At 45.8% G+C, this 15841-nt stretch overlaps 1 protein-coding gene and 1 long non-coding RNA gene across 3 annotated transcripts; both read right to left on the bottom strand.

The window, feature by feature from the left end:
* Positions 1-3729: 3729 nt before the first annotated feature.
* Positions 3730-5591, bottom strand: LOC119335373. Of its 2 annotated transcripts, XR_005161858.1 has the most exons (4): positions 5452-5591; positions 5121-5359; positions 4387-4549; positions 3730-3879 (listed from the first exon to the last, which is right to left on the bottom strand). It is a non-coding gene; the product is annotated as an uncharacterized LOC119335373 (long non-coding RNA). The 2 variants fall into 2 exon arrangements; XR_005161842.1 differs by having other exon boundaries at positions 3730-4549.
* An 8527-nt stretch (positions 5592-14118) lies between these two features.
* Positions 14119-15440, bottom strand: LOC119355529 (zinc finger protein GIS3-like). The gene is made up of 2 exons (XM_037622348.1): positions 15436-15440; positions 14119-14954 (listed from the first exon to the last, which is right to left on the bottom strand). Exons 1-2 carry the CDS (start codon positions 15438-15440, stop codon positions 14381-14383), a joined length of 579 nt encoding a protein of 192 aa, XP_037478245.1. The 3' UTR covers positions 14119-14380.
* Positions 15441-15841: the final 401 nt, after the last annotated feature.

The raw sequence follows: 15841 nt of genomic DNA, 5'->3' as shown, positions 1-15841 counted from the left end.
ACCAAACTATGTGTAGCAGGGTGTAGGGAGTTTGTCGATTTTATATATGCTAATCACTGATTGCTACAGTTAGGAAGAATTTTCATCAACCACCAAAGATTGACACGTGATAACCATTGTTTTTTTCTTTGAGATTCACCGGGGAGGGGGGAGGGGGGAGTTTCCCCACCTGAATATATTACTCAAAGTGGCCAGAATGCCAAAGTGGTGATCCAGTTTATAAGGAAAACCGGATCGAAAACCTTAACAAATTAACCCCGTTTATAAGGGAAACCGGGCCGAAAACCGTACAAGGCACGGCCTAGCTGGCAGACATAAGACCATCATCATGAGAGACACAAGTAGATGTGGGGTGTCGTCGAGAGATCACAATACCAGGACTTTGCAAACAACCGAACGCATCGGCGGGCATACCGGCCCCATGGCACAACTCAGGAGCATCCACAATCAATGAGTGTCATCCCAGACACGAACCTTGACTGGGGCTCCACCACAGAAAAATGGAACGAATAGCAGTTTGAGAGGCATCTTGCGCCATCCTTGAGCAAAGATGAGTCGAGACAACACCAAGAGCACCAAGCTCACCGCAACACAACGGTAACCATGAGAGGGTCTTGAGCAACCATTACCAACCTGAGCCGCACGAGAACACCACCACCGTAGACGAAGAGCTCCAATCAACCGAGACCATCCATGATGCCTCAAAGCTACTGGTGCAGCCGAAAGGCAACGAGCGACCGAGTCCACACACAAACGAAGAGTCACACACATCCGAGTCTACATCACAACAGCGACACCGCCGGCGAAGCCGAAGGGCATCAAGGAGCCGAGTCTGCACCCGGATCGCTTCTCCGAGCACACCAGCGCAAGCCGGCTGCGCCACCACCACCGTCCAACCCGCAGTGAGCAGCCACCACACAATCCACCAAGCTGATGCCTTCAGGAAGGAGTGCGACGCGAAAAGCGCCGCCATCGGCTGTTCCGGACGGACCAGGAACATGGGTTTCCCCAGGAGCCTCGAAGGGGAAGTCACCATGACAACGATGCCTCCAAGGAGGTAAACGGCACGCGTGGGCATCACCATCGCTGACTCCGGCGGGAGCAGTGGCTTTCGCCCAAGTGAGTAGACCACCTCCAAGGAGCACCGGTAGACTACGAATCGCTGCTCCCTGCACCACCACAGAGCAAGAGTCATTGCAGCCCGCCGCCGCACGTGACCAAATTCGGTCCACCGCAGTCAACCGCACCTCGCGGAGACCACCGGCAGCCAACCACCAGAACAAGGCGACAGATCCATCAATGGCCTTCCAGACGCACATCCACCGGACGCAGCGCAAGCCACCGTGCTTTACCAAGCACCATGCCGACAGGAACGGAGGACCGCTGCCCGAAGGCAAGAACCACCGTGGTTCCGAGCCGCGGCCAAGCAACAGAAACACCAGCGCCCCCCATGCACACCAGCACAGCCGCCGAAGACCGGATCTGCATCACTCGCAGCTGGGGCACTCTTCGGCCGCGCCCCTCGACGCCCTTGGCCGCAGGCCACCACCACCACCAGCAGCAGCACCGCTGCACCTCCACGCACTGGAACCGGCCGCCGGTTCACCGGCCAAGCTCCACGCCACCCCTGCACGCACACGCTGTTGGCCCTGCACGGCCCAGATCAGGCCCGTAGAACCGCCGCGCGCGCCCCGCGCTGATGCGCGCAACAATGGTTCTATTATTTTTCCAGTGCAAAACACAACAGGTTTACTTGGTGCTGCTCCACATACTGAACAGAAGACACAGTCGATTGTATATTTTGATGCAAATATATCAGGGACTTCAAGATATAATCTTCAGCATGTGTTGCAAGTTGGTTCTTTTTGCTTTGAGGTTCCACCGATTGAACCGAAGAAGGACCTGGTGACACCCAACTTCCGGACTCCTCCAGGATGAACAAGGCTTTTCTCGTTTGGTGATCTAGACGGTTAACAGAAGTCCAAAGCGTGCAAACGTCCTTCCCTTTTATTTTAAAACTAGACCATGATGGCGCGTGTTGCTGTGCCCTTTCATTTGTAAGTTTAGATGATATGATTTTCTATAAGTATACCGAGGTAAAAAAGATAGAAGTATTTGTAACTTAGGAATTTCAGGAATTGCAATGATAGAGATTGCAGTTTAAATGTATCATTTCTGCAGAAAATGTCAAAAATTTGTAGCATACGGACAGCAAGATTTAATATACTCCTACTATAACAAAATATAAGATGTTTTTTTGACAATATGGCAGTGTAAAAAAGTATTATATTAAATTACGGAGGGAGTGTATTATAAGATTTTTCGCCATGCATATCCATTATTTAATATCAAGATGATATAATGGCTCAGTCTCACGAAGGTGCTCATAGGGGTAGGGTTTACGTATGTTTTCATTGGGATGAGTTTATATGCGTATATATGAGCCCCATCTGTATAGTGTTCTGATAAAAACATATATAAGAAGTCAACTAAAAGCGGTTTGTTATTTGCAAGTCCATCATGCTCTCTTAAACAATAGACTACAGAAATTTAGCAGTTAATAAAATATTCATCCAATCAAAGCTTTTTAGAATCATAGTAATCAACCATAATTTTATTGTGAGGTCACATTTATGAGCTATCTTCCATGCAAATTAAGAAATTAACACAGGGAAGTCCTATTATGAGCCTGAGTTGAGATGGTCTCGTTATCCTTCCCATCCAAGCGCTTCCAGATTCGCATTGCACCAGGTATACGACAGTGTATTCGAAATAATATATGCATGGCGTGGCCCACCTACCGACCAGCATTAATGTGACGTCTCCGCTACCCGTTTGCCGGCTTGGACGCTTCTTAACGATACAGGCCGTTACCCTACCGTTCTGAACCAACGGACGCCATCTTCATCGGTCCATTTACTCCCACCTGTTCTTGCCTGTACACATTGGCAAACTCTGGAAGTGTCAAGTGCGGTGTACACAAATAATTCCTCTGCACCCAAATCCAAATTCAGTAACTCCCAGTTCTGCAGCATGAAAAACAGTTTCACTTCACAATTGTTTTCCATGCAGACATCGCAAAAGCAGACCAAAATGCGGCAGCACAAACAATCTTCAGTAATCCACAGACCGACCTGTGCACCTCATCACCTCTCAGATTGCCCACACACAGAGATCATGAAAACAAACCACATAGCATTCCCTTGGAGAGTACATGCATAGGAGCTCAACGGTGCAACAACAGCAGATCAGTACAACACCAAAACAATACATGTGAAATGGATCATCATCAGTTACGACTCTAAAAACTGTATCTCGAATTACATAATGAACAGTTCAGATCCGCACTCACAACTTTCCCTTCTCTGCAGTCCAAATCACATTCAGCTACCTCTGCATGTACATTCTGATGTGTCAATACGAGAATGGATTCCTATACATTTGATCCTTATGATAATGGGCCAGGTGTGCTGGCAGTAGGCTTCCTTTGTCCACCTCTTCACTATATGTTTGACTGGAATCTGATTCACACGGATAAAATCGATGGCTTACATTTCAGGAATAGGACAGTTCATTGATAAAACTGAACAAAGTTTCAAACCATACGGGACACATTTTCATGGTACTCACCAAGCATCCGCAGACGATATCCTGCATGCAACACGTCCTCTCTACACTCAATCTGCTCTTCCAATACCTTATGCCAAAATCTTTCTCCCATGAATATATGTTATAAAAATTGTACGCCTCTCCGAGGGAGTCGAAACTTGTATCTACTGTGGTACAATCACATTCTCTGTAGGGTTCTATGCAAAACCCCTCATGGCTTTTAGGCAGTCACGCGTGACAGGCACAGTGTCCTGCAAGGCTGTGCTGCACCTATGATTGTTCAGAAACAAAAGGCAGTCACGTGCGACGGGCATGGTGTCTTTACCCTGCAAGCCAACTGTGTTTTTTTTGGGGAAGCAATGGCTTATATTACTTGACCAACAACAGCAAGTTCATGCTGTATACAATTGTTCAGAGATGCCGGGACCTAGTAGAACCGCGCACACTCCGGCAAGGAGCTAGAAGCATGTTTGGCAGTTAAATGTGCAGCTAAATTTAACTCAGGCCTTACAAAGCTGAACTGGAAAATAATAAAAAAGAACCACTGAGCTCTTGGATTTCAAGGAGAATAGGTAGAACAGAAGCACGATTCTTCTTGTGGCTTTTCCATATCTCAATCAAACCCTCACAATCTGTTTTCAGGTGAACATTTGTTTAATAATCTCTAATGGGTTTAAACTTTTTACTGTCGACTATACTAAAAAAATCATCATTTGACAGAATAAAAACATGACTCAACCGAATAGCATTTTCATAATGTACATGAACAATACTTACTGGAACATTCGAGACTTTCATGGGGATATAAAGCTACTTTTGGTCATCCATCAAGCGGAGCCGAAAGAGAACAGAGATGGCTTCAAAAGTTCAAATCCTTGACAGAAGGTGCTTCAAGATTCTTCCTGAACTTGTTGTGGCTATCATTGGGACGCCTCTCCACCTTTAGTAAATAAAAAATATGCATATATATGCAGAGTAAGAAGATGGATTTTGTTCATCGATCTTACCTATAAAGCAATCATCAACATACAAAACAAAGGCAAATATAGCATGATTTTTTCTAATCACAGGGAGCAATCAGCCTACCAACACAGGCACATATCTATGAATTTTCAAAATGCATACACCAAACATACTACAAACACCAGTACATGATTTAGTAATTTCCTTACTGCAGAGATCAACCAGCCTGAAAACATAGGTTCTCGTATAGTAAAAATTATCTAAATACAGGGAGCAAACAGTCTGCAACCACCAGTACATAAATCAGAAATCTTTTCACTACAGAGAGTAATTAGCCTGCATCCGTACTTTCAGAGACTACAGGCGCCTGAATTTTGTGAATGCAGAGAACAAATCAGTGTGCAAACACAGGCACATACAACAGGAAATTTATTAATGCAGACAGCAACCTGCACTTGCTCTAACTGCATGATATATTCAGTCATTTCTACTTCCATTTTCTAAGTCACAGAATATCGAATGGAAGGCAAAGTTTCTACTTCACGAACCTTTTGTTCCACCCCGGTGCTTGGGGATTCATCTTCCCCGTCGACAGCTCCGACCTTGGTGGCGAGCTCTCCCTTCTGTTCGCCGCCGCCTCCTTTGCCAAGAAGATTTGTGCTTCGCCGCTGTCCACCGCCGTTGCGCTGCCTCCCGCTCCGCCTGCAATGCCACTTGCAGATCCGCCACGGCAAAGACATTGACAACCACAGGAACCGGCTCCCCTACCTCCTCAAGCAGACTAAATCTGAATCTTGCAACAAATCCATCTCTGGATCAGCTAACAAGAGGGCTACAAAATGGAGGCAGCATCCCTGGAAAAAGCAAAGATCCACGCACCTGCTAATTAGTTGCACCAGAAACTCCATGGCGGCTCGCCGGCGACGCCAGTTGCCTCCGTCCCCGGGTCTTCAGCTTCCAAATGACACACGCCGTAGCCGAGAAGAATCTCGGTCCTGCCCTCAATTCGTTTTTGCTGCCATCACTACACTGAAAGCCAATTTCCTGGTCCACGGATCAGACGGGGACGCGGGCTCTGATCCACACGGCTCACCATGCGAGACCGACGGCCGTCCGCACTATCCTCAGATCCGTCAAACCTGCCCCGCAGTAATGGCCCACCACCCAGCGCTGCCGCATACGTATTTCGCTACAGCGCTCGATTTTCTCGCGAATCGCCTGCGCGCGTATAGAACTCTGGCACAGATCCACGAGCGCTAACTGACGACGTAGATAACGAGCTCATTTGAGCTCGAGCGCAATTAGTCCGCGTCCATTAACACAAATGAAAATTGAATAGGATCTTCGTCTGAATGGAAATCCAAGTCGTTTGCTTTAGAACATAATTTATATCTGATACCATCCATGTATTCTTGGAGTGCAGTAAGAAAAAAAATGCTTCTAAAATCCAATGGCCCAATTGATTTTGTATCATATATAGTGGTAGGATCAAGTGACCACCAAACTGCCAACCACTACAGGATATCCAATTATCCATACCGAATATCAAAAGTTGATCCAGCAAGTGAAAGGAATTGGAAGTTTAATAATGGTACTCTATCTATTTTTTTTTTCAGAAACACATATCATCTGAGACAAGAAATTGTTGAAGAATGATAACTGCTAACGAACTGCCGTACATTTTTTTTGAAAAAAAGAACTGTTGTAGAGAAACCAACAGATGCACTCACTCAAATATGGAGCAGCTCATCTTCACGGTAAAATTTTAAGCTCTTTATAGTTTATTAACATTCAAATTATGCAATACCTGCAGGAAAGGGCAACTGATTACCTCGAACATGAATGGGGAAATGATGTCGTAAATTATTTCCCATATATATAAATAGCATTAACTCGTTCTTTACTCTGCGGTTTTTCTTTTCCCTTGCTCTGCTAGCTGGGCTTATACTTCAGTTCTGATGAAGAATTTCAGTTTTGAGAATCAATGCATATATACATCAAATAGCATTAAGAGAAAACATCATACCTTCACCCTTACCATTCCTACCAAGTGAGACATCCGCCAAAATTGTCAGACCTGAAAATTATAGAATTAAAATGACCTTTTTTAGGGGTGAACTAACATGAATTGATTTGTGTAAAGAAAATACATTCAACTCCCATCTGCGCCGTCCTCACGTTGTAGTAAACCACCTAGGCACCTACGAAAAAGGCAATCATCTCCGTCGTTTCTATCTCTATGTATACACCGTTGCCATAGAGCTAGTGTTTCGAGGCTCGTGGTCGTTATCCTTCCCGAATCCACCTTGCCCCCATAGGCCACCATGGCTGATTGGTTGAACAAAAATGCTGCACTTACTGGCATAAGAGGGAGGGACTTGCCTCGTGTGTACCATCTTTTCATGCGTTTGCCTTCTGAAGCGAGCACGATGGTAACTGGCAAGGATGGAAGGGGGGCTATATAGGAGACTGCAATCGCATGAAGGGAAGCCAGCGTGAAACTCCCACCCAACACCAGGAAAGAGGAGTTTGCGGAGAAGACGGGGTGGTGGGCTCTAGGGTACGGAGGAGAGATAAATAGGCTCGTCAAGGGAGGAGGAGGTGGAAGGGCAGTAACGTACGCCGCGGCACCTCCACGGACATTAAACGCAACACCGCGGCGCTTGAAGCATCGTTGCCTCGCTCGCTCGTTCGATGAAGCCTCTTCATCTCCGTGTAACCTTGGCATCCGAGCGAGTTTTTTTTAACCTTGGCCTCCGAACGAGGAGGCCAGTGCCGGTGTTTATTTCCATGGGCAAATGCGCCTTCGGTCACACACCACAGTCCATTTGGCCCAAAACCACAGGAGGCATCCGAAATTGTTTCTAGAGCAGCGGCCCAGTCCCATTAGGTGCTCGGTGCTGAATGTACAAATCCAGTACGAGGGATTTAACGGCCACGAACATCCAAAGCGCAAATCCAACGGTTCGCAACACTAATGGCCTGAGAAGGCTCGATTAGTGCACAGCTTTAATGTTTCTAAATATAATAAGGCTTATGTGATCAACGTGGCCGGATTTATTAATTAGATTTTAATTAAAAGAGTACTACTTAGGATAGAGGTTCACGGACAAGTTTGTTACTAGCTAGCTTTCTTTGAGATGTAAAAGGAGAGGATTTAGTTTTGTTAGTTTGGGTCAGGTCGGTTAGAGTGTTGGACGCGGTTACGGCTGGTGGGTCACCTATATAAAAGGCAGCGTCGATCTTGTATCAGGTAGTTTTTAGATTGGTTTTTATCAGATGTGAAGAAAATACAGAAAAGCTACCATGTTTGGGTGGCACAAAATCCTTTAATTTGCCGCGTCGCCGCGAGAGCATGATGGGAGTTGCTAGCGAGATTGATTCTCATCTATCTTGTGCTAGTTCTGTGACTTTGGTTTCTTGCATCTCGTTTGATCCATAGTATTTGTTCGTCTTCATCTTCATCATCTGTTTTCTTGTGTTTTCGTTTGCCAAGTACCGTAAAAGATTGGACCGACGAACGACTCGCCATCTAGTTGAGTCTTTATCAAGTGGTATTTAGAGCTAAGGTTGTTCACGGTACTGTGTTGATCAAGATGTCAACCTCGGTCAACAAGGGTGATGAGGTTGCTGCTGATTCTGAGGAAATAGTACGTCCAGTGTATGCGGATGATATTCCGCAAAATATCCGGGATGGTTTTGACCACACATGCAACTACATAAGCAATGTCATGATGCGCTCGGCAAAATGATAGATGTCCCGATCACTCGGTTCGATAGTTTGGCAGACATCATCAATATGCCGGCAACGAATTCTGCACCACCACAAACTGCTCCGGCTGCTCCATCGCGTTATGCACCACCGGCTCGCGATGGACATGCATGATCGCCGTTTGGCGGCACAATCTCATGCTGGAGATGATGGCGCCGACGACGGAGTTGACCAGGTGGGGTACGCGCCACGACCACGACACTATGAGCCTCGTCCCGAAACATCCGTTCGTGGTGGAGTGCACGACCGAGTTGGTCAAGCTGTGCGTGTGCCTTTGGATGATGGAATTGGGCGCATAAAAATTTCAATTCCTTTGTTCTCCGGCAAGTGCGAACCAGAAGGCTATTTGGAGTGGGAGATGCGTGTTGATCAAATTTTTGATGCCCATCATTATAGCGAGGAGAAAAAAGTTCAACTTGCTGGAATTGAGTTCACCGGTTACGTGCTAATTTGGTGGAATCAAATATGTCGTTCAAGGCATCGCCCGACGACTTGGCGAGGTATGAAAGAATTCATGAGGCGACGTTTTGTTCCTGAGCACTATAAAAGAGATATGTACAACAAGTTGCAGCTGCTCTTTCAAGGTAATATGAGTGTTGATGAATATTACAAGGAGATGGAATTGCTTATGATACGTACAGGGACAACGGAGGATCCGGAGGCGACTATGGCACGTTTCTTTAACGTGCTAAATATCGAGGTGCAGGATCATGTTGAGATGGTGGTCTATTACAACATACAAGATCTTGTGCACCAAGCTGTGCGTGCGGAACAACAGATTAAGCGACGCCAAGTCAACATTGTTCCCAGTACCATTTTGAACACATGGCGACGTTCGCAGCATAAGAGTGAGGATGTCGGTCCTAGCTCCAGGACGACAACATCAAATCGCTCTCATGGTTATGTGCAGAAGGATGCTCCAAACTCAGGACTGTCAAGGGTTGATTCTAGTGTGCAGTCGACCACACGTACTAGTGACATAGAGTTTTAAATGTGGAGGAAGAGGACATATGAAGCGTGAATGTCCTAATGAGAAAAGAGTGTTGCTCACAAAAGATGGCTATACATCCGCTAGTGATGAAGAGGTAGTTTCTGACACTTCTAGTGAAAAATATGAAGATGTTGAAAAGGTGACTGTGAGTTTTGAGGCTGCTGAATCATATCCGTCATTGATGGTGCAACGAGTGCAAGAGGATCGCATTGAGGATAAGGGACAACGTTGGAATATTTTTCAGACTCAGTGCAAAATCAACAACACCAATTGTAAGTTGATTATAGATGGAGAAAGCTACACCAACACGGTCAGCAAGGGATTGGTAGACGCTTTGAGGTTATCTACATGGAAGCACCCTCAGCCACACCGTGTTGAGTGGATGTATCATACATGGAAGCTAAAGGTTACTCATAAGGTCCGTGTGAACTTTTCTGTTGGCAATTATACTGATATGGTGATATGTGATGTCTTGCCAATGGATGTATGTCATTTATTGTTGGGGAGGCCGTGGCAATATGATCATGGAGCTGCACATGATGGAAGGTCCAATACTTATTCATTTTGGTATGATGGAAAACGAAATGTGTTGAGACCGATGTTTGCCAATGCCATCAAGGTAGATGCTAATGCTTCTCCACAACAAAAGATCGCAAAGACTGCTTTGAAGCCGTCTTTGAAGCCGAGGACGGCTTCGATTCAAGAGGGAGAGGATGATGCGCGCAACAATGATTTTATTATTTTTCCAGTGCAAAACATAACATGTTTACTTGGTGCTGCTCCACATACTGAACAGAAGACATAGTCGATTGTATATTTTGATGCAAATATATCAGGGACTTCAAGATATAATCTTCAGCATGTGTTGCAAGTTGGTTCTTTTTGCTTTGAGGTTCCACCGATTGAACCGAAGAAGGACCTGGTGACACCCAACTTCCGGACTCCTCCAGAATGAACAAGGTTTTTCTCGTTTGGTGATCCAGACGGTTAACAGAAGTCCAAAGCATGCAAACGTCCTTCCCTTTTATTTTAAAATATAATAAGGCTTATGTGATCAACGTGGTCGGATTTATTAATTAGATTTTAATTAAAAGAGTACTACTTAGGATAGAGGTTCACGGACAAGTTTGTTACTAGCTAGCTTTCTTTGAGATGTAAAAGGAGAGGATCTAGTTTTGTTAGTTTGGGTCAGGTCGGTTAGAGTGTTGGACGCCGTTACGGCTGGTGGGTCACCTATATAAAAGGCAGCGTCGATCTTGTATCAGGTACTCCCTCCGTTCTAAAATAGATGACTCAGTTTTGTATTAAAGTTATTACAAAGTTGAGTCATCTATTTTGAAACGGAGGGAGTAGTTTTTAGATTGGTTTTTATTAGACGTGAAGAAAATACAGAAAAGCTACCATGTTTGGGTGGCGCAAAATCCTTTGATTTGCCGCGTTGCCGCGAGAGCACGACGGGAGTTGCTAGCGAGATTGATTCTCATCTATCTTGTGCTAGTTCTGTGACTTTGGTTTCTTGCATCTTGTTTGATCCATAGTATTTGTTCGTCTTCATCTTCATCATCTGTTTTCTTGTGTTTTCGTTTGCCAAGTACCGTGAAAGATTGGACCGACGAACGACTCGCTATCTAGTTGAGTCTTCATCACGCGCCGTGCCCTGCACTGCTGCCACCCCATGCTGCACCGGAGAACCACAAAGCAGGAGCCACATCGCCACAGCCCGTCGGAGCGCCGCCCGAGACCAGCCGCCACCGCGCCACGCAGATCCAGAGCAAGTTAACCACCGGGAGGAGCGCTCTTCCCCGCCCCGAGTGCACGAGGACCAGGTCCCACCGCCGCCGGCCGCCAGCGAGCTTTGCCCGGTGGCGTGCGCCGGCGGCGATGAGGGGATGAGGAGGGTGGAAGGGGACCGGCGGCAGTGGATGGGGTTTCCGCCCGAGCCGCCCCTAGGAGGCGACGTGGGGGACTTTTTGGTGATAACCATTGTGCTTTCTTTCTAGAGCTGGTTTTGGGTGTACTATTGTACTATACCTACAGATATGTCTCATAAACAGAACAGTTCTGTCATGATGAGCTGTATATTTGATTGACTTGGAGCTGTCTAAATTGGACTTGAAATTACAGTGTAAAATTTCCATATTGTATATTTTCTTTAGAGCAAGCAAGTTTGCTTCCTTGTTGTCTTTCTGTTCGAGGCACAAGAATAGTGCAAGGTTGCATGTGTGAAATTAATGAAGGCCGTAATCCTATATGGAGGTGCCACTTAAACATCGTGTTGTAAACAAAAGCGCACCAATTTTTACAAGATACAAAACCGAGCAGTAGTGCAGACTTATAAGCTAGAAAATCCATATAACTTGAGAATCTCCAAAGTTTTTCTAGGTCGCCTGAGGTCTAGCAGTTTATTGAATATGATGACTATGCATGTTCATTTATATCCTACGAGACTACATTTTTGGTTGTTGGCTGGAGCTACCATTATGGGTGTTTTACTTTTCATTCAAATAAATTTGTATGGCCACGTAAAACCAATGACAGGTCAACACTTCTCAATATTAGCTTAGTTTAATTATCTCTCTTGACAAAAATTTCAGCGGAAAGCACGTGACAGTTTGCACCCCCTTATTTGCTTTTTACTTAACCTATTGCAACTATACTCTGACACTTGCTAGGTATTGCTTCATGTTACAATTAACAGAGACATGTAATAACCTATTGCAACTATAGAGTGTGCCTAAGCCAATGATCAGACATCGGCTGTTCGGATCCACCCTTACGTCGAGGCACAAGTCCATTGCGGTAGATTATTGTTTGGGGATTCAGTTTCATGGTGAGATATGATTTTCTGGATCTGGTTATCGCTGGATTGTGATTTGTTGGTTTGGCAACTAAAGTTCGTTTGTTGTAGCAAGGGGAATCATATTGGTTGAAACCTTGAAGTTGAACATGAAGGGCACAATGTTGATTTCCATTTGGTGTTTCCCTTGTTGAGAACATTAGTAGATGGTCTCTTATTGAATTATGGCAGTGATAGTGTGGTATTGTTGTGTATTTTGTTTTCTTCTTTTAGTAGACCAATTATTTCAGAGCAATTAATTTGGGATGCTACAATACCGATAGACATGTGGCTATCCCTTCATTTTATCAAGGATCATTATTGTTGATAAAAGGACATTTACATATTTACAGGTTGCAACTAGATCAATGACCGTTTAATCTAACACCCATTGGGACAATCATACAAACTAAAGAACCATGAGATAATATGCCTTTTATGATGGTTTACAATAATGCCACCACCTCCTCATTTGGTATGTCATACATAATCTATATGTATGATAACTTTTGTGCATCTTCATACTAGGAATGACTCGTAAACTGAGGCCCGTGGTATGACTGTATTAGTAGAATAATTTTCCAACTTTAGATAATGTAGGAAATTGGAATTTCATTAGAGATGGCTTTATAATAAATTGTACGAGCGAGCGGTTCATATATATTTTTTCATCAAGTCATATAATTTTTTGGTTACGATAGAAGGGTAAATGCATTGGTTGGTTGCTTCAAGAGTTAATGACGAACACAATGGTGTACCAGTCACATGCCCAACAACAAACATCATATTATTGTTTCGTTGTAATGCACACCATTCAACTATATGTTACAACGTGACAATGGCTCAAGAGACATCAGATCTGCCTTCTTGGCTCAGGGGGTGTCATGGGCAGCGCACGCCTCATCCACCTTGATGGTCGTGGTGGATCGACATGAATACAGGGGGAGGGGATCAGGGCGGTTCTGGGGAAGTCCGATGTGAAGGAGAGAGGGCGAGATGACGAAGGAGAAGTGGGCGTCATCCGGTTTAAAATAGAGGACAAAATAGGAAGGGTGCATCGTATGGGATGGGGCCGTGTATTGGAGATAACATGTTGGATAGTCCAGACAACCACATTTCTCCTCACATATGTGCTGGATTTGGGGAAGCCCTGACTGTTCAGATGATTGGATTTTCAAAAGCATGATGGGCGCCCATTTGATGCCTGAATACGCCCAGACGTACGAGGAAGAAATGAGTGTCGACCTTGGAGGCGACGTTAATCATTTGTTTGATTCATGTATATGTATTGTAGTCCGTAGCAACGCACGGACATTCTACTAGTCAGTAAGTTGCCTCGTCTATGCGTTTCGCCGACTGTTTGACGCAAAACGCGACAAATAGGGTTTTCCGCATAGGAGCTCCCCAGTTGCACAGGGCCTCCGAATTTTAGGGCCCCCAAAATGAAAGACTATTACTAGTCAAAGGATTATAGGTTCTAATGTTTTTTTATGCGCCAGATGAAATGGACTCACCTGAAATCCAGGTGAACCTCACGCGCTCACGTCTCCCTCTCAGTATTCGTCTCATTTTTTCTTCTTAAAAAGAAAGTAAAAGTATTCGTCTCATTTTCACTGCATGTTGCTTAGTAGAGCGATTTGGCCCATGCACTGCAGCGTCATGGTCTCTAATTAGTTTCGAGCAGACTAGTATATTTTTTGTTCTTTCTAATATTTCGTTATTATTTTCTTTTTGGCAAGATGTAAATACTTTTGTGACGATAAAATATCAATTCTTTGATTTTTTTTGTAGTAACGCAAAAGTTAATACCCCCTTTGTCCCACAATATAAGACGTTTTTGCAAGAGTACAAAATATATAATTGATATTTGTTACATATAGAGCTGATTTTGCACCGGGCCCTAGATTTTAAATCAGACACATGCATAGTTGAACAAGCTCCAAAGGATGTAAGTTTTCATTGCAAACCGACCAATCAAGCTAATACAAGTTACAATTAATTGTTCACGTGCTTGAACAAATAATACACCCCTGCAAATCGACATACTACATAGTTAGAACATCTTACATCACCGCGTTTCTCGTTCTCTAGGCAGCCAACACATTAGCATGCATGCACGCGTACATAGTCGTGCATGCAGACATGTCAGAGATGGATAGATAGATAGATTGATCGATGGATTACAATGTCAGTCCTGAAGAGTCAAGGCTCAAGAGCAGCCAAGCCTAAGCTCAAGATCCAAACCTCCTCCCCCTCCTCCGACCCCCAGCTCCAGGTCCACCACCAACGTAGCCTTGGCCGCCTCCGCGGCCGCCGCGGTGGAGAAGAAGCTGTAGACGGCCGGGGTCGCCGTGGATGTGCCGCCATAGTCGCCACCGGGGCAATGCGGCGGCGAGAAGTTGAGGTTGGGCACCCAGTCCCTGTGGACAGCAGCAGGGGCTGGAGCTGGAGCCGCGGGGTAGGCGGAGCAGTAGTAGTGGCGGATCCTGGCCCTCTCCCGGCGGTGCACGTTCATGTGCCCCCCGAGCGCCTGCGCCGACCGGAACTCCCTCTTGCAGTAGCCGCACGTGTACGAAGACGACGGCGGCCTCTGCGCCGGCCACGACACGCCGGCGGCGGAGGCGTAGCTCCACGCCGCAGCCGGCCTCAGCAGCAGCACCTGCCGGTGGTGGTCTAGCTGGCCGCGGTCTCCTCCTCTCGCGGTGCTCCTGCTCTCCATCAAAGCTTGCTTAGCTACTGGCTCCGTTTGTTGCGGTGTATGTGTGTGTGTGGAACTGATGCGCCTGGTGTAGGGTGGCTACTGGCTGGTATATATGCTCCTCTCCTGCAGTGGCCACCATGTACACGGTACTTGTTTGTTTTTTCTCCTCGGACTCAACACATGTACCAATGGCTAGCTTGCCACTGTCTCAAGCACAACGCACACACTCACATGTTTGAGTGAATGATGAGTGAGGATGGATGGACAGCCGGAAGTGACCAAGTGCACGCGGAGTCAAAGGTGGAGTAGTGAGGATGGAGAGTGGATAGTGGGTGATGTTGCAGGCGAGATACCCTCGGAACAATGCTCTCCGTTTCGGGGAAGACTATGTGACATGTGTTGGCAATGTGCTGAGCCCACTTTCCCTCAGGACAGGACATCATGCGCACCCAAAGAGGCCCCTATGAGTTGAGGAGACACAAACTACATAAATCGGCATATATTTCCATCGTGTCACTGTAGTATCTAGCTACTGAGTACTGTCTGGTTTGCTTCTAACTTACTCCATGGTATAGCTAAGGTGCTAGCTAGGTACGTAGTAGCTGCAAGCCTACATGTCCAAGGAGGCAAAAAGATAGCGGCTGTACGTGACCGATGCTCCGAAAGCGTACGCGGCCTTTGCCCTCTCTATTCCCTGAGTTTGACTGCATCCCTTTTTTCTTTGATTTTCGTTTTTTCTTTGCGGCAACTGGTTTGGTTAGATCATCACGTCAGTGTCTTAACTCTTACAGACTGAGCACATCCCATCGATCATGTCACACACAATGCATTCAAAGCCCGGCCGAATATTATCCACCTCGTCAACGCAATACATGCATGGGCCATGCATGTCTGCAGCCTCAAGGCATGGCACCCATTGGCCAGCGCTAGACATGTTTGGGCGCTGGTGGCCATGATGGTAACCCAAAG

The sequence above is a fragment of the Triticum dicoccoides genome, chromosome 1A, assembly GCF_002162155.2.
Source record: "Triticum dicoccoides isolate Atlit2015 ecotype Zavitan chromosome 1A, WEW_v2.0, whole genome shotgun sequence".
NCBI lineage: Eukaryota > Viridiplantae > Streptophyta > Magnoliopsida > Poales > Poaceae > Triticum > Triticum dicoccoides.
Note: the sequence above shows the minus strand (reverse complement) of the source record. Positions and strands in the feature narration are given on the sequence as shown.